The sequence below is a fragment of the Sarcophilus harrisii genome, chromosome 3 (assembly GCF_902635505.1).
Source record: "Sarcophilus harrisii chromosome 3, mSarHar1.11, whole genome shotgun sequence".
NCBI classification, from domain to species: domain Eukaryota; kingdom Metazoa; phylum Chordata; class Mammalia; order Dasyuromorphia; family Dasyuridae; genus Sarcophilus; species Sarcophilus harrisii.
In genome coordinates, this window is record NC_045428.1 from 476290893 (window position 1) to 476310691 (window position 19799).

Below are 19799 nucleotides of genomic sequence, written 5' to 3' on the forward strand. Positions count from 1 at the left end.
ATACATAGATTTGTCCCCTTGTGTCACAAACTTGTGAAAGTTTGTGATTGTTTGTGATTGTTGTTTACCCATTTCAATTGGGTCAAGACTCTTCATGACCCCATTTGGGGTTTCTTGGTAAAGATACTGAAGTGGTTCTCCATTTCCTTCTCCAGCTCATTTTACAGATAAAGAAACTAAGGCAACCAGGATTAAGTGACTTGCCTGCCCAGGGTCACACAGTTAATATGTGTCTTAAAGCCATATTTTAACTCAGAAAAATGAATTTTCCTGATTCTAGACCTGACTCACTATCCACTGTATTCCCTGCCTTTCCCCTTGTGAAAGGAGTCATTGATTAATGAAAAGTCTTAGACCTTAAGAAAATATAAATCAGAGAAACTTAATATTGCTGTCTCTACTTGCCTATCCAAAATGCCTTCCGATCATCCAGATCCCTTCCTGCCTGCCCAGCTGTGTCCACACCTTCCAGCCCTGATCAGCTGTCTCCTCCACTGGCCTCTGTGCCTTATCAAGTCTCCCAAACCCTTCCAACCTGTCCAATTCTTTCTACAATCCATCAGTTACAAAATATGCCTCTCTGTTCATCTGTCTCCCCTAAACTTCCTGATTCCTTTTTACCTGCCTCAAACCCTTCTTATCAAACGATCTATCTCCCCCATCCTCCAAGCACATTCACACCTGGTTTTTCTGGCTGTCTCCCTCATCTTCCAGCCCCCGTTCTTTCTGAACCTCCTAAATACCTACCCCGCCCACCCCAAAGATCTACCATCTCTGATCCCATTCCACATAACAAGCTATTTTATAAATCTTCTAGACCCAGTCCTTTCCATCCAACTCGCTTCTCAACTTCATCTGTTGGAAAGCCTGTCCTTGTACGCCGTTCCCTTCCTACTCGCCTAATTGTTTCTCCTGTTCATTCAGAAGCTGTCCTGCCTGTTTTGATACCTTCCTGTTCATCAAACTATCTTCCCTATCCACCAGATCCCATTCATTCTTATGTTCCTGGCAGAATCTCTCAATTGCCTCAGCATCCTGTTAACCCAGATCTTGTCCAATCAGTACAACCATTTCCTCTACAAACCAAAGTGTCATCTTATGCACCTCAATCCTGTACCTCATTTGTCCCTCGTCCACCTCCCTGTTGTTCTCCATCTACTTCCACATCTTCTTCTCCTTCTACTTGCATTTCTTCTTCTCCATCTCCTTCTGTGCTCTCTTCTTCCTCTTCCTCTGTGGTTCCTTCTCCTAAACCTCTTAATTCTCCACCCTCTTCTATTTCTATTGCTCCATCCATCCTTTCTTCTGCTGTTACTCCTTTTTTTGCTCCTGTGCCTTCACGTCTCTCTCCCTGCTTGCCCTCCTCTTCCTTTATTTCATCCTCTTTCTCAATCCCTCTTTCTTCTTCATATATATCTTCCTCTTCCTCCATGCCTTGGCCTTCTATTTCTGTGCGCCCTTCTACTTCTGTTTCTGTCCGTCCCTTCACCTCTTCTCACTGGGGGAAGAAAGTAGAGAAGAAAAGAGAAGAAAGTGGAATAGAGAAGAAAGGAATAGAGAAGAAAATTTTGAGACAACAACTTTGAAGGTAAACGTATTGAGTTTATTAGCTATTTATTAGACTTAGTAATATTTGTTCGGGGGAGGGTAACCTAAAATGGGAGGAGAAATGGGGGAGGATAGAAGGGAAAGGATTATAAGATAGGAAAAAGTATTCTAATTTAACACTTCAGAAACCAGGGTAATGTCTGTTACAAATGGTGTCCCTTGTTTGTTTTCTTGTTGCTTCTGTGACTAGAGCTACAGACCTGGTTATCCATTATTTAATGATATAGCTATAGATATAAGTATTGGAGATGGGTATATACTTTGATGGCCCTCGAAGCATTTCCATATCATCTTAAGTCCTATATATATCTATTCTTGAAAATCAGATTTCAAGACATGCTACAAAAAGTAGTGTCTGCTAATGTCATCATTATTACATCTCTTATTTTCCCAACCTTTGTGCTGATATTTGCCCTTAATCCTAAAACCTGTCTACAATTCAGCACCTTATAATATTTGTAAGAGGGACTAAATTACACCTGTAACACAGAACTGGAGAAAAGTAAGTAGAAAGAGTGACAAATTTGTTAGAAATCACTCCATACATCTTTGGAATTTATAGGTATATCAAAAAGTTCCTGCAGTTTCTTATAATAGGAGTATGGGGTCAGAGTATGAGTCATTTATGACTTTTTTGATACTTTGTTTACATAAAATTAGCAATATATTCTAAATATATACCTCTTGATGGCAATATTTGGGCTTCTCAGTCATACAAAAGAGAATGAGAATTAATGTCCATTCTTTGGAAATACTTTCCATATCCTAAGCCTGCTTGGACTACAGTTCCTTGGGAATCAAAGGGATCTAGATTATCCATGAATCAAGGAGCAATGGAGTTCTGTTTTATACTTTATATTAGTAATTTTTAATCTGAGGCTCATGAACTTATCTATTTAGGTTGTTCATAACTGTTTTCAATATAAATGGTTTCCTTTGTTTGTAGTACTACGCATTTTATTTTGTGCACTTAAAATTATTCTGAAAAAAATTTATTCTGATAAAGGATCTATAGGCTTTACTATACTGCCAAAAAGGATCTATGAAATAAAAATTAGTTAAGTTACTTTGCTTTATAGAAATGTATCTAAAGAATTGGCTGATGACTCCACAGGAGTCCAGATTTAAGCAAGATATATTTTGGTGCAGCTCCTAAGAATTGAATCATTAGATAATTAGGGATTCCTACACTGGTTGGGGAGAAATGACCCTGTATTGAAAGTGAGTTCTTCATTATTTCTATAAGACATTTGCATAATCATATCTTATATCAAAAAGTTACCAAGATGTATATTTTTCTAATATGTGAATATTTGAAAATTTGTTGTATAATGTGTGTAATTCGAGACAAATTTAAAAGCAAGTAAATTAAGTTTATTAGACATTTATGTGTTATTAATAATTCAAAAAGCCCTCTTCTCTTGCCTCATTGTGGTATAAAGGTCCCCTTAGGGTATCAAGACTATTAATAAGAGACACATTTTATGCAGGTTCTACAAAGGTAAAAAGAATTCAAGTATGAGCCCGTGTGCAGACTATGTATGTGCTCTGAGTACCAGATGCCTGATTAATTAAGTGTAAAGAGATCCATGACCAGAAGGTTGGCTGCCAATTGCCTTTGTATGGTGGAGGGGCAAGCAAAGAAGAGAAGGGAACTATTAAACAGCCTCTGAAATTTGGGAGTGCTTAATATTTTTTCTTCTTTCAAGAACTATAGATTCTGCTGTGGCTTCTGCAGTATCAAAAATAGAGCCCATGTATCAGAAACATCTCTCATCCAGGATTTACTCTGACAAAGACAAGCAGGAAAATATTAAAATAAGCTGGGCTGTTGGCCAGGAAGACAGCTTCCAACATAATCTGGAAGAAACTCAGCACCTCTTAGAAGAACTCCATCTAAGCAGTGTGCAGGTATGAAATCTGAATTTCTGAATAAGAGCACTATAATATATAATAACATCATTATTGTAATGCTTTCCAACATCATGATTTTTACTGCAGGAAAAGCAAAAACTTCAATTCTCAAGAGGGAATCATGTAATGAAAAGGTAGATATTTAAGCATTCCTGAAAGAAAACTTTATTCTTAAAATGTACTGTTAGTGGATTACTACTAATTACTAATTAGTAGTAATTATACTACTAAAGTTTTGTAATAAAATACACTAGAAAAAAGCCTTCTTTCAAATTCCATTTTCTACCTTTTTATTTATTGACATAATTTTCTGTTTATTTCCTTCATCCTTTGCTTTTCTTTTTTTCATAAATTTTATTTTGCTTTGTTTTCAATTAATGAACATTTATTTTCTCTCCTTCCTATCTTGCCCTGCCCATTAAAAAAAAAAAAAAACATTAAGTAACAAATATAGTGAAACATGCAAAACAAATCTCCACATTGACCATAGCCAAAATTGTATCGTTTCATTCTGCATTTTAGTCCATCAGTTACCTTTCAGGAGGTAGGTAGCATAATTCCTTATTCCTAGAATCATGGTTGGTAATTGCATAATCAGAATACTTACATCTTTCAAAGTCTTTTGTCTTTACTATGGTAGTGTTATTATATAAATAGTTCTAATGATCATGCTATCTGTATCATTTTGTTTTTTCCCCAGTTTCTCTGAAACAGTCCATTTAGTCATTTCTCACAAAATAGTACCTATTTAAACAAATTCAAAAAAAATTGATGCTATGACATTTGGTACATAAATATTATAGTATTTATGTTATTTTATTTTCTGTGATACTTTTTATCACACTAGTTTCCCTGTTTAATTATCTTTTTTAATTAAATTTATTTTAGCTTTAACTTTGAAATTATGATAGCTTCTCTTTTTTTTAACTTTACCTGAAGCTTAATAAATTCTGCTCCAGCCCTTTATTTTAATTATACATTTTTTCATTTTTAAATGTGTTTCTTGCAAACAACATATTGTCAGATTGTGGTTTTTAATCCACTCTGCTATTGTTTTCTAGGTCACTTCATCACATTCAGATTGAAAATTGTAATTAATAGTTGTGTATTTCCCTCCATCCTAATCCTTCTATCAATATATTGCTCTTTCAAACTACTCACTTCGTGATAGATAACAGAGAAGATAAAAGTAGTTTGACCTTATTGAATTCCTCATAATTAATCTTTGATATATTTCTCCTACATTTTATATGCCAAATTTTTTATTGGGTTCTTTTCTTTTTGTCATAAATACAAAAAGTATTTCAATTGACTTAAATGTCTTTTTTTTTTTTTCATTCAAAGATCATACTTAACTTTGCTAAGTTATTCTTGATTGCAAACCCCCAGGTACTTTGAGCTTTAAAATATAATGTTCCAAGCCCATTGGTCTTTTTAATGTAGAAACTGCTAAATCTTATGTTATCCTGTTTTTAGCTCCACATATTTTAATTTTTTTCTTGTTGCTTATAGTATTTTTTCCTTATCATGGAGAAATTTGACTATCATAACATTTGAAATTTGACTATCAAATTCCTATGAATTTTTATCTTGAGAGCTCTTTCAGATGGTAATCAATTAAATTTTTTTGTTTTGTTTTATCATTATAAAACTTCAGGGTAGTTTTCCTTAATATTTTCTTATAATTTTGTATCAAGATATTTTTTTTTGGTTTTAATTTTCAGGTCATCTAACAATTCATATACTGTCTGTCCTCATTTAATCAGTCATTTTTCTAATGAGATATTTTATATTTTCTTTATTATTTCTTGTTGTCTTATAAAGTCATTAATTCCCCATTAGTTATTTTCTTAAGTTTTGAGATTTCTTTTTTCAATTGGTTGACTTGTTTTCAGAATTTTCTAATTTTTTTCTCAACCTCTTTTATTTGATTTTAAAGTGCTTTTTAAGCTCTTCCAAGAATTTTTTGGGGGCTTGTGACCATTTAACATGGATTGTGACCTTTTGACATTTTTCTTTAAAGTAGGAGTGTTGTTTATTTTTAACTTCTTTTACTTCTAAGTATGAACTTAGATCTTATCTATAATACTTATAGTAGCTATTTGTGATCAGCTTCTTTCTCCTTTGCTTATTCATTTTTTTTAGTTATGGCCAGGCTTCAGGTTTCAAATTTTTCATAATGTGGTTTTCTAACCACTGTCTGGGGACCCTGCCCTGACACACCTCTCTGCTCCTTTTGCCACAAGTTAGGCACCCAGCATGCAGTCACCATAAATTCTCCTACTTCTCATAGTCCCTTTCATGACTACAAACTTCACCCCATTGGTCTGCCCTAGAACAGAGCCAAGAATCCCACTCTTCTACCAGTGTCTTCAGCAAGCAAGGTTCCCTGTCCCCCTCTCCTCTCAGTACATTTATCAAGCCTTAGCCCAGGACCAGTCAGCACAACTAGGCCTGGCCTACCAGAACAGGGGAGGGTTCTTCAATCTTCCTCTGACCAGCTGTCTGATCTCTACCCTGTCTAAAAGGTTAAAGTTCCTGAAGTACAGGCTACCCAGCTGCCTTAAAGGCTTGTTATTTGTTGGCTTCATTTTTTAAGTCTTTTTTTTTTTTTTGGCAGCTTTTTATTTTTCCCAATGCATGCAAAGATTGTTTTTTAACATTCACTTTTGCAAAATCTTGTGTTCCAAATTTTTCTCCTTCCCTTCACCCTCATGTAGACAGCAAGCAATCGCAATATGGGTTAAACGTGTAATTCTTCTAAACATATTCCTATATTTGTCATGCACAAGAAAAATCAGATCAAAAGATGAAAAAAAGCACAAGAAAAAAACACAAGCAAACAAACAAAAAGTTAAAATACTGTGCTTTGATCCACATTCAGTCTCCATGGTTCTTTCTCTAGATATGGGAGGCTCTGTCCATCACAAGTCTATTGGAATTATCTTGAATCACTTCTTTGTTGAAAAGTTTGGCTTCATTTTTTTAATAATAATAATAATAACCTATGTGATAATACCATTTATGATATGTCATTTTTCAGTTTCATCTGATTTTCTGTGACTACATTTGGGATTTTCTTGGCAGAGAAATATTGGTTTCCCATTTCCTTCTCTAGCTCGTTCTACAGAGGAGGAACTGAAAATAAACAGTGCTGAATTTATTTGCTTGGAGTTTAGCTAGTAAATGGCTGAAGTCACATTTGAACTCAGACTCAGTACTCTTTATCTACTGTACCACCTAGTTTGTTTTTTTTTTAAAGAGGAAAAAAGTTAGTTTTTAATAGAAATACAAGTGTCACATAAAATTTCTCAATTAAGAAATCATTATAGGTATTTCACAGTACAATGTATAAATCTTCAAATTTCCTAAGAAGAAAGGCCAATTTGAAATAAATTGCTATAAGCTTTCTTCCAACTATTCATGTTTCATGCATGTGTCTATTTGATTCATCTGGTTTGTCAACTCTTCAGGCCGGAGATGTCTTATCTTAGCCAGATTTTTCTTCCCTCTGGATTGTTCAACATCATCCATGTCAGTCACACATAATTAGAGAATTTCATAAACTCTCCTAGCATGATGCTTTTTTAAATTTTGAACTTCTGGTGTGCCTCTGTTACGGCATAATTAATGACTGAATCATTGAAAAGCAAGGCATTTGGCAAAGCTTTATAAGTACAAAATCTCTTAGTTTTCAAATGCATCTACAGCTATAATATTAAGAACAATAGGAGAAGAAATGCAATATTTATTACTATTTTTAAAAGTTGGGCACCATGGTCATCACCTTGAAATGGAAGCAATATCAACATCTTGCATACATGTGGTAGAGTTTTATTTGTATACATAAAGTAATCATAGCTTGAATTTTAGGCTTTTCCCCTTTCTGGTTTTCCCACTTCTATGTATTCTTCAACTTACCAACATCTTTTCTAAAATATGGCATCAAGAACTGACATAGTACTTAGATGGGATCTGACCATGACAGAGACAGTATATAGTAGGACTGTCATCTCCCTATCTACTTTGTCTCTCAGCATAACCTAATATTGCCTTATCTTTCCTGGTTACCATAAGATACTGCCAAATTTTAATATTATAATATTGAATTTTCAATCCACTAAGTCCCAGACATTTTCTTCCAAATTAACTGCTTTATAGCCATATCTATTCCAATCTTGTACTCATGAATTAACTTATTTTTATTTCATGTTCTATTTGGAATACTATTTTAGCCTAGTGGTGTCAAACTCGAGACAGAAATAGGGCTTTTAAATCATATGTAAGTTCCCTGCAGACTGCCTTTTTTGTTTCGTTTTTAAAATATCCTATTATTATTTCCCAATTATATGTAAAGAAAATTTTAAGCATTAATTTTTTTTTAATTTTGATTTCCAAATTTTCTCTTGTCCCTCCCTCATCACTTCCTTCTCTTAAGACAGTAAGAAATTTGATATAGGTTATACATGTGCAATCATGTAAAATATATTTTCATATTAGTCATGTTATAAGAGAAGAAACAGACAAAAGAAAAAATGTTTTAAAAAGAAAATGAAAAATAGTATGACTTGATTTAACATTCAGACTCCATCAGTTCTTTCTTTATTTGTTAATAGCATTTTTCATCATGAGCTGTCTGAAAGAAGTGAGCTGTATTCCAAAGTCATGTTTCTCATTACTAGATATCTTCAGTTCATTGCTATATGGCCACTATTTAGGATTTTGTAGACAAGACTCCTTTCCAGATATAGGCAGGTTTAAATGATCTCTGAGATCTCAATCTAACATGTTTTATTTAACTTATTTGGAATTAGGGTCTTTCAGTATCATCATCATGTAAATTAATGCTAAACAACATTCAAATGAAATAGCTAACCAGTATCTGGAGTCATTAGCTTCCCCTTGTCCAATTCTAACTGATAAGGAATTATTTTCTTCATAGCTTTTTTATTTTTCCATTTGGCCAATTCTATTTTGTGCACATCTTTTTTTCTTTTTCTTTTTTTTTTTTTTTTGCGCTTCTTTCACCAAGCTATTGACTATTTTTTTCTTCAGTCTCTTGTGTGACTCTCATTTCTTTTTCTAATTTTTTTTTTGTACCTCTCTGATGTTTAAATTCCTTCTGGAGTTCTTCCAGGAATTTTTTTGGGGGGCAGGGAAGGCCTGAAACCAATTCACATTTTTTTTTTGTTTTGCATTTAGGCATTTTTTACTGTCCCCTTCTGAATTTGTGTTTTTATTTTCCCTGTTACTATATATAGTAGCTTTCTGTGCTCAGGTTCTTTTGTTATTGTTGTTGTTGTTGTTGTTTGCTCATTTTTTCAGCTTCATAAATTTTAAGAGTTGACCTTTGCTCCTAGGCTGGAGGGGAACTGTTACAAACTTCTCATATCAGGAGCTTTGGGTCCTGTTCACTTGCCTGTTGCTCCAAAGTCATGGACTTTACTTACCTATTTTGCCAGGGCTGTAGGTCTTTGGTCTCTAATCTACTCTGGGTATTGAGGCCTTCTGTTGACTTGCCTGGACATTACCTACACTAAATTGTACATCTCTTTTACTCAAGTGAGACACGCTTTTCCTGCTGACTTTCTAGGTTGCCATGGGTTGGGAAATTTTTTTCATTGTGTCTTTTTGTTGTGTCTGCTGCTCTAGAATTCATTTTGATCAAGTTCCTGCCTTATTTCTCCATCTTGGCTCTACCTCCTTACAGATTACATATTGACTTAGTTTTTTTTAACTAATTTTATGTACATTTTATTATTTTTTTATTTATTTTGTTAAATATATTCTAATTACATTTTAATCTGTTTTGCAGCACATGTTTGATATCTCTATTTAAACTATCCAGAGCTTTTTGTATCCTGACTCTTATCATGCAGTGTTTAAGCTATCCTGGGTTTGTGTCATCTGCAAACTTGATAAGCATGCTATCTATTTAATTCGTTAGTAAAAATATTAAACAGGATTATCCTTGGAGATCCAAGGATAGAACTATAAAGCAAAATAATAATTAAACCTGCTCAGTTACCACTTTGTTTTTTTTTTTGTTTGTTTGTTTGTTTGTTTTGTTTTGTTCATTATAGCTTTTTATTTACAAGTTATATGCATGGGTAATTTTACAGCACTGACAATTGCCAATTTGTTGGCAATTTTTTGTTTTCAATTTTTTTCCTCCATCCCCTCCCCAAAATGGCAGGTTGACCATTACATGTTAAATATGTTAAAGTATAAATTAAATTCAGTTACCACTTTGAACAGCAATCTTTTCCTTTTTTTGTCCTTGGTCTTATTTTTCCAATATTCAAAATCCCTTTACCTTTCACTTGCCTCACCAGTTTTAGCTTAATCTGAGTTTTATTTTTAGTCTTCCTGAAATTGTTCTTCCAGATATATACCACATTTTTATATTCATCATCCATTATCTGTCCTTGCTTTAATCTTCTGTACATATCTTTTTAAAATCTAAGTTTGTTAATAAATACCTGGATATCCACATTGGTTAGTTTAGACAGCGTGATATTTTTTCTGATAAGGAAAATTCTTCAGAATTTTTGAGAGTTTTGCATCCTTCCTAAACAGACTAATAGCCTATTAGGTTGTATGTTAAGCCATGATATCCAATCTGTTGTCCAGTCTGTTCTTTCAGAAACTAGAGAAATTGCCTGCTTTCTTTGGTTTTCAACAGTTGATATAAAATAACGTAACCATCCAAAATAGAATTTTCATTTATGAGAAGCAAAATAGACAATTTTAAATATTTGAGAAAATTTTAAAAGTTTTTTTAATATTAAAATAAATGCCAATTGGATGAAAAAAAAGAATATGGTCTGGGGAAAACAAATGTACATGAAAAATTTCTGAAAATTTAATATCCAGAATTTATCAGAGAATTAATAAATAAAAAATGAAGTAGAAAATTTAAATGAAAAGTTAGAACCATGTTTTAACATGCAAATTTGTAGGGAAATACTCAAGGGGTAACTCCCTAAAAATGATTTATTTAAATTGTTCACATTCTGACTTCTACTCTATTTAATAATGGAAGAATTTTGTATACAGTATGGCACAGTAAAAAATCAAAGTACTATATTGGATTCAGTAGTTTTAATTCTGGCCACGACAGTGACTAGTTGTCTGACTTAAGGTACTTTTCCTACCAGAGCCTCAGTTTTTCATATACATATTTATATGTGCAAAAGTTAGGTCTAGATATTCTATAAGGTATCTTTCATGCCTAACATTCTTTCATGCTATATTGTGTAGACTAATGTCTTCAATACTTATATCAATACCTATATTAGTGTAAGTTAGACTTAGAACATTGGTAAATTTTAGACAAACATAAAAGGACAAGTTTTTAATTAAAGATACTGGTTTGCTTCCTGTTCCAATGTTATTTGGTTTTTTAATATTTTTCTTTTTATTAACATGACTAATATAGAAATGTGTTTTGCATAACTTCATACATATAATATGTATCATACTGCTTGTCTTCTAAATGGGTAGAGAAGGAGCAGAATTTTTTTAAAAAAGTTTAAAATAAACATAGTCTTAAAAGTAATGAATAACTTTTTTGTTTTTGTATAGCAAGCACATTTGTTCTACAAGTGCTATCTGAAAATGCCTAAAATATTACTTTCTCATTAGCTGTTTTCTTTGTACTAGAAATAGTGCTTGCACAGCACTATGTATCCCCAAAAGTTTTTCAATTTCAAGATACAGAGATCTGTTAAAAATTCAAAAGCTTCATGCCTTTACAGCCTGCTTAATACCCTATTGAGTTTGCAATGCAAAATACAAATTTGAAACACACAAAAAAATTCCATGATTTTATGATAAGATGGGTAAATGGCAAATTGGGTTTAAGATGACTAGCATAAGCCTTTGGGTCAGTTTACAGTGTTAATGGACCTTGACTTTGAATCATGGGTGGGAACATCTTCCTGTGGTAAAAGTTTTTCATAGATGTTATCAAGATTTAGCTACATTATTCTATCCTTACTTGCCCTCCAATCAATTCCTTGACTTTGCCTGTAGATCCTAAGTTGATTGTTACTGATTTCCACCCCCCAAAAAAAATGTAAACTTCTGAGTAGACTGTAAGTGTAACTTGGAATCAATATGTCTCTTTAGATTGTCAAGACTTATTGCTTTCTTATCTACTCCTACCCCTTGCCTTTGTGATAAACTCTTAAGATATAATGGTAAGAGGAAGATATCTATCACCAAAATGAGTATCAACCTTTACGGATTTTATAACAATAGTACATTAGAATTTGGAGACAAATTTGCTCACTAAGTAGAAAATTCATTTTGATAAAAGCTGTCAGATTGTTTTATCTCTATTTCTCAAAAGTTAGCACTGCCTTAGTAACAAGAGACCTTTTCATTATGAACCTACTCTGGGAGTGGATAGAGCATAATGGATAGATAGAGCACCAACCTCGGAGAAGGAAGAACCTGAGTTCAAATCCAGTCTCAGACACTTAACACTTCCTAGCTGTGTGACCCTGGACAAATCATTTAATTCCAAATGCCTCACAAAAACAAAACAAAAGAATCTAAATAGAAAATTTGGGAAGACATGAATCCTGAAACCACAGATCTTACATCTGATGGGGGTAAAGATATGTACAGAGAATAACTGTGATATATAATAAATTCTTTGGAGAGGTACAAAATAGAGTGATATATGTGCTCCAATAGTTTATAAGTGGTTGATTTGGAAAGGTTTTGTGAAGAAGATTTTTGAATTGGACTTTAAAGGATGAGTAAGAATTCAGCCAAAAGAAAAGAAAAAATATTCTAGTCTTATAGAAACATGTAATCAAAAACATAAAGAAGGTAGGAAAGCATGCAAGACATGTTCAAGGTATGGAAAACAGTGCAATTTACCACAATATACAATCATCAAAAAGTATTAAGCACTTACTATGTACTGGTCACTATGCTTCTTAGATCATATTTGAAGACTACATAGGTAACACTAGCATTAATCACATGGATGAGAGCCTTTTTTTCCCAGCCAAATCTAGTTCTTTGGTCTCTGTTGCTTCTTAGTGGAGTAATGTATAATGGGAACCTCAAAATTTTCTGGAAGAATACATAAATTATGGAGCAAATTTAATTCTTGTTAAAACCTTCTATTCACTTTTCATTTGTCATCCTTAAAGGGAAAGAATTACTTTACTTTCCTTCTTTTTAATCTCAAGGATCCTAGGTAAAATTGTATTTAGCTGCTGTTTCTCACTGTATGCTACTAAATCAAGAATACACATTTAGAGCTGGAAGATAAATTTGAAGTCACCTAATCAAGCTCCTGATTTTAGAATTAAGAAAACTGAGATTCACAAAGGTTAAATGAATTTTTATTAGTCACATAATGGATAGCAATTGAACCAAGATTCAAATATTTATGTCTTCCTTTTCCAAATCTATTGCTTTTCCTTTTATGACATTACTTCCTTACAAAGCTTATAACCTGCCCTAATAAACTCTTATGGGCCCACGAATGAGGCTAAATAATAATTGAAATGTTAAGGTGTTTCATTAAATTTGACTGTTCTTTTTTTTCAGGATCTTCATGAAGAAGTTAATCAACTAACAAATTCTGAAACTCTATCAAGTATAGACAGTCTTGAAGCTGGAGATCATGAAGAAATCTACTCAACACTTAGTAAAGCTCTGTCTTCAGCAACCCAGCAGAACTCTATTTCTCACAATTCACAGAGTCCACAGACCACAAATCAGGTTTATTTTGATGCAGGTGAATTGCATCTTTCTAAAACTCAACATATAAATAATTGGCTTATAAACTTGGGTGATCAAAATACACAGACAGCCTCTCCTTTTCCAGACTTTATAAATAAACATAACGACCATTTTAATAATCCAAAATTAAAATCATTTGCTCTAAATAGGATTGGTGAAAGAAGTACAGATGCTTCTGATAATACAGTAGCCATTATACATAGCCCATGTACTTTTGCACAAGATAAAAAGGCTGAAAAAACTTCAGAAACCTTCAGTATATGGAAAATTGACTCTTTGTCTTCTAGAATGTTTAAAAGAGAGAGACCATTAGTTGCTGAGAGCCCAACATTTAGATTCAGCAAAACTTGGACTACTTCATGTCCCAGTACAAGAGAAACAGTTCAATCTTCAGAACATGAGAAATGTCCTGAATTAACTCAACCAAACAGAACCACTTCAGTGCCTGCTTCAAATATACCTATGGCAACACCTGTAATACTACCTTCTAGTCAATGGACTAACTATAAAAGTACTTATAGTAATACACATTCAACTAGTTTTTTGCAAAAAAATAATATGCACTTAGAAGAAATTTGCCCAATCCAGTGTACTGATGGGCTAGACAATTTGAAAGATTTAAAAGATGAAAAGATGAAAAACTTTGGAAGTAATAACCAGGCATTGCCTTTCTTATTTCCAGATGCACTTAGTGCTTCTTTTATGTATAACAACCCTGATCAAATGTCAATGAAAGATAAAAATGAGAAAACAGTTGGAACCACACCATCACTGTCTAATAATTCTGACTTAGTTGGACAACCAAAAAAATCCAAACATAATAATCATGAGATAAATGGAGTGAAATTACTCAAAAGTATATTAAAAAAAGAATCCAAATATGAAAATGATTATTTCAAGGCATTAATTATAAATCGAGGTATCAGCTTAGGAAATCAAACTGCAGCAGCAATCAGAGATAGTGTGGAGCTGACAAAAGCAAAGGGAAAGGGCTCAGAAATTCAAAAAAGCATTAAAAAACTGAGGTGGTTTGATGAAATTGGCCAAACAGAAAAAGAAGATGGAGAAAATTCATTGAAAACTGGACTAGCATCATCACAGCCAACTTCTGTTCAAACCAAAGTCAGTAGTACCAACAACTTTAGTGTTCATAATTGTGCTATAAATTCTGCTAGTTGTGGAAATCATAAGGATATATTGGGAATAATGAAGTATGAAAACACCAAGGGTAACTCTCTTATCACAAAAAATACTACTACACAAATGTCTGAAACAGATAATGTGCCTTTGCACTCTTTTGTACCTTCAGGTAAAAGCTTTACAAAACAAGCCTGGATAACCTCAAAAAAAGAGGAAGGCAAATTCCCTGTCCGGAATAATGATTCTAAAACTCAGAAAACTATTCCACGGAGTGGGATAATAAAATTAATTCGAAGATCAAGGGCTTGTAAAGTCCAATCAGGTATTACATCTAAAAACAAAAAAGGCACTGTCAGTAGACCACAGACTACAAATGAAGCCAACAAGACTCAGGGCAAATTAATTGCACCTCACCCTCCTCATAAACCTGTAACAAACAGTAGGATTAGTAAAATTGTAAAAGATTCTCAGTGTCCACAAGTGATGCCTACAAAATCCCAAAGCAGTACTATAAGTAGTAAAAACCTAGGCTCAAGATATGTTTTTCCAACAGAGAGCAGTTTTAGTCAAATCTCTCAAGAAAGTAACCCTTCATTCTGGAATACTAATAGCTCTGACTTAGTCACTTCAATGCCATCATTACCTTCCTATCGTGCCTCTGAATGCCAAATATCAGCAAAGATAAACCATAGTATGAAAAGCACTCAGATGATTGCCCAGAAAGATGGTTCATTAATTTGTGCACAAAGAAGTCCTCTCTGTGAAGAAAATAGTCACTCTTTGAAGCCTATTGAAGAAAAAATTGGTTTTCAGTGGAAAGAAGAACATAGTGCCATAGGACAAAATGAGAACGCTGCTGGTAAGATTATGCTGACTTAAAAAAAATAAGTAGAATGTGTCTGCATTATTTTGTATGTGAAATTTCCCTTCTTATAGCATGCATTAAGCACCATCCCAAAAGAATTAGTTTACTCTTTTATTATGTGAGTTAGTAGAAAAATGCTAATTATATGCTTAATATTTATATGCCTAATGCCAAGTGAACCACGTCTGTCTGCTGTCATAGAGCTTACAAACTAGGATGAAAATGACATGAATATAACTTAAATATGACGCAGATTATTGCCTCATAAGTGTATCATAGAGGTGAAAAACAAATTGCTATGTGAAGTAAAATCTGGGGGAAATCATCACTAACTGGAAACTGCAGAGAAATCAGTCAACAAGAATTTATTAATTCCTATAATTGCCAGATTGGGGATATGAGGACAAAAAAGAAAAAAGTCAATACCCTCCAAGGACCATATATTAGAGTAGATACAACATTTTTATTAATAAATATATGTAAAATAAATACAAGTTAATTTTATAAGATGGACATTAGCAGCTGGGAGGGGTCAGCTAGTTTTTCAACTGAGTTTTTTTCTCTATAGTATTTGATTTTTCCAAATACATGTAAAGTAGTTTTCAGCATTAATTTGTGTAAGATAGTGTATTCCAGATTTTCTCTCTCCCCCTCTAACTTCCCCTTTCCCCAAGGCACAAATAATCTGATATAGGTTATACGTGTACACTTATCTTAAACATATTTACATACTTGTCATGTTGTGCAAGAAAAATCAAGACCAAAAGGGGGAAAACTATAAAAAAACAAAGGGGTGAAAATACTATTTCAATCCACATTCAGTCTCCATAATTCTCTGATGTGGATGGCATTTTCCATCTCAAGTATTTTGGAATGGTCTTGAATCATCACATAATCTTGCTGGTACTGTGTACAGCGTTCCCCTGTTCTGCTCACTTCATCAGCATCAGCTTTCTAAAATCAGCCTGTTCATCATTTCTTACTAACAGTAATATTCTATTACATTCATATACTATAATTTATTCAGCCATTTCCCAATTGATGAGCATTCACTCAATTTCCATTTATTTGCCACTATAACCAGAGTGGCAAACATTTTTTTGCACATGTGGGTCCTTTTCCCTCTTTTTTTTATATCTTTGATATCAGTAGTGACACTGCTGAATCAGACTACAGATAATTTTATAGTCCTTTGGTCTTAGCTCTAAATTTTGATTTGAGTTTTTCTTTTTAAAGAAACAAGGAAAGATACAGAAATGAGAAGGGAGTGCATTCAGATGCAAAGAATATTCAGTGTAGAGGTGTGAAGATGAAATATAAAATATTCTTTGTGCAGAAGAGTATAAAGTAACTTTGGATGGACTAGACAGTGTGTTAATGAGAGTAATTTACAATAAAGTTAAGTTGAATTTATATTTGATGCTACAGGCAATAGGAAGCCATTGAAGTGATTTGGATCAGTAGATAGGGAAGAGGCACTAGGGGGAAGAGTAACATCTTCAGACCGACATTCCAGGAAAATTTTTTTATCAACTTTATAAATAATAGGTTGTTTTTAGGAAAGATTGAGGCAAAGAACTTGTCAAAGGCTATGGCAATAGTATAGATAGTACTATAGAAAAGAAGTGATGAATGCCTGAATAATGTCTGTGGCTTGTGAGTAATAGAGGACTGAAAGGTGGTAAGGTATAAATGGCAAGATTGGACAACTGATTGGAATGTATAGACTGAGGGATAGTGAAAAGTCAGTAACATCAATAAATTTTTAAATGTCACAAAAAATCAGTAATCATAAGGAAAATCGGGTTTAAAGAGAAAAATGATGCACTTGGACAAAAGGACATGCTGAATTTGAAACAACCAGTAGAGATGTCAAGTAAGCTTCTGGATAGAACTAAGAAGAAAGATCAGGACTAGAGATGCTAACCATGTTATATCAACATGTTAATTAAAACCTTCAGAGTGAATGAGATTGCCAAGGAAGAGTATAAAGTAGTGAAGTGATTCTGCTGTCAACAATGATGAAAAAAGATCAGTATCAAAATATTTTGATTTGTGGCAAAGGATTAACGATTAAGCAAAAATTATCCCTTACAGAGACTATATCTGCCAATGTATAAATTTTTCCTCCTATTAGTCCTTTGCTTCTCTGCCATGAGGAAGGAACTTCTCTGCACCTTCACTGGCTTTTCAGTTACTTGTCTGCCTTTTAGTATCCTTTTCAGCTATATTGTGCTGAATGTGTACATTGTTCTTTTGGTGCAGGTTATTTTATTCTATCAGTTCATTCAGATTTTCTTATCTTTATCCTTACTGCACAATATTTTTCCACTACATTCAAATGTCATAGTTCTTGGGATTTTTATGTCATTTCCCAATTGATGGGAATATAGTTTGTTTCTTGTTCATTATATTGTTGCTGCTCTTATGTCCAAATCTTCATGATCTAGTGCACTATAACCAAGCCCAGTACTATTCAGGGGTTCTCTTGGCAAAGATATTGAAATGGTCCATCTTGAGTAATACTTCTCAGTATAGCTAATAGCTTCATTGAGTTATACAAGCTCCTCCACCATAACAAGGCAGTGATAGTTCTTTGCAATCGTCAAAAGTGCTGCTATGAATATTTTGTTATAAATTTTGGAACTTTGTTTCTCTGTCTTCCTTGGTATACAAGCCCAGTATTAACTTCTTTGATTTGAAAACTTTAGCTAGCTACTATACTTGTATAATTCCAACTTGTTATGCAGAACAGATGAACCAATTCATAACTCTACTGAAATTATATTAATGTTCCTGTCTTCCTATAGTCCCATCTGCTGTTAACTTTTCCTTTCTTTAATCATATTTTTCTGTGAATTATCCAGGTAAATTGTTTCGTGTTTTTCTATAATTAGTGATTTGAAAATGGGTTTTACATGATTATCTGTAATTTCTAATTCTCCTTGGGAAAATTGTTTATATCCTGTTCATATTTATTCTCCACTTATCGTGAATATCAGACACATATCTATATTTGATGCAAATATCTTCCCACTCCAGTTTTAATTTTTGTTTTATTTTAAATGTGCAAATCATTTTTAATTTTTTTAACATTTTTATCATTTTTATTTGTCATTTTTATTACTTGAAATTAAAACTTGTACAAATAAAATCAATGATACAAGGATATGAGAGGGAAGTGAGAATCAGGTTAAAATTTGCCATATTTCTCTAACAAGGTTCTGATATTCAAACTATATAGGGAACTATAAATATATAAGACCAAAATTCCCCCAAAGCAGTGGTTCTCAAACTTTTGTTTTCAGTATCTTTATCCTATTAAAAATTATTGAGGATCTCTCCAAAGAGTTTTTGTTTATCTGGATTATATTTGTAGACATTTACCATATTGGAAATAAAAACTATTTTTGAATATGTAGACCCTCTAAAAAGGGTTTCAGAGATCCCCAGGATTCTCTAGACCATACTTTGAGAACCACTGCTCTAAAGGATCTTGTATTCTTTACACAGAAGTATAGTAGAATTGGTAATTACTGATAACTTTCTGGTTACCCTTTTTTGGTATTAAAATACAACTTTGAATTTTATTTGGAAAGTCAGTCCATGAATATGACATCTCCAGTCTTAATTTCCATAGTGTATATATTTGGTCAAATCTAGCCACTCTTCATTGCTTTATTTTCTGAACTGTTACCTCACATAGTCCATTGAAGTGGTGGAGACTAAATGTAGTGAGACAACTCTGCTGTCAACAATGATGAAAAAAGATCAGTATCAAAATACTGGGAAATTTATTTGATTTTACATCTTTTTGTTCTCATATTTTAATCTATAAATATTCTCAGGATGGTTTAGTTAGTTTGTTTTCTGCCAAACTTTTTTTTATGCAGGTTAATTTTCTTTCCACGGCTTCTTACAGTTTTGTGAGATAATTTTGGGATATCCTTTATAAAATTACAGATTCATTAAGTTGGAATGGATCTCAGACTTGAAAAAGATTGTCCTCCCTAACATAGTCAACAAGTGATTTCTTAGTCTTTCTTTAATAGAGGAAAAAGCATCCAGCTAGCTCCCAAAAGTGCCCCTAGACATTTGGATGTTATTTTCTTACATTGAATTTAAATAGGCTTCTCTTTACCCATATCCTATAATTATGGCCTCTGAGGACAAATAGAACAAAATTTATGTTTCTTCCATCTTAGAAATTTAGATATTTTAAGAAAGCTAAAATGACTCACTTGAGTCTTCTCTAAAGATATCTTAAAAGTTTCTTCCAATGATATTCATAGGCCATGGTTTTCTGTTCTCATCATTTTTGTTATTCTCTTCTGGATATGCTCCAGCTTGCTAATTTCTTTCTTCCTAACAGGTGTTTCTCAAAACTGAAAATTCCTCTATCTGTAGTCTATCAAGAAAACAAGACTTTCCCTTGTCTAATACATTTTAAATTACATAAACATTTGGAGCCAACAAGTTTCACTTTTTACTCACATTAAGC

The 19799-nt window shown here is 33.0% G+C and overlaps 1 protein-coding gene across 13 annotated transcripts in view; it reads left to right on the plus strand.

The window, feature by feature from the left end:
- Window positions 1-19799, plus strand: part of CEP126 (centrosomal protein 126) — a 107616-nt gene that overhangs the window by 41226 nt on the left and 46591 nt on the right. For 12 of the 13 annotated variants that reach the window (XR_004233196.1, XR_004233197.1, XR_004233199.1 and 9 more), the window contains exons 5-6: window positions 3318-3519; window positions 13099-15292. Coding sequence is in view for 8 of the 13 variants with exons in the window: in XM_031961053.1 (XP_031816913.1) it covers window positions 3318-3519; window positions 13099-15292 (2396 nt within the window). In the remaining 5 variants the exon portion in view is untranslated. Of the gene's footprint in view, window positions 1-1223; window positions 1589-3317; window positions 3520-13098; window positions 15293-19799 lie in introns of those variants that run through there. The other variant, XM_031961058.1, reaches the window with a different exon arrangement.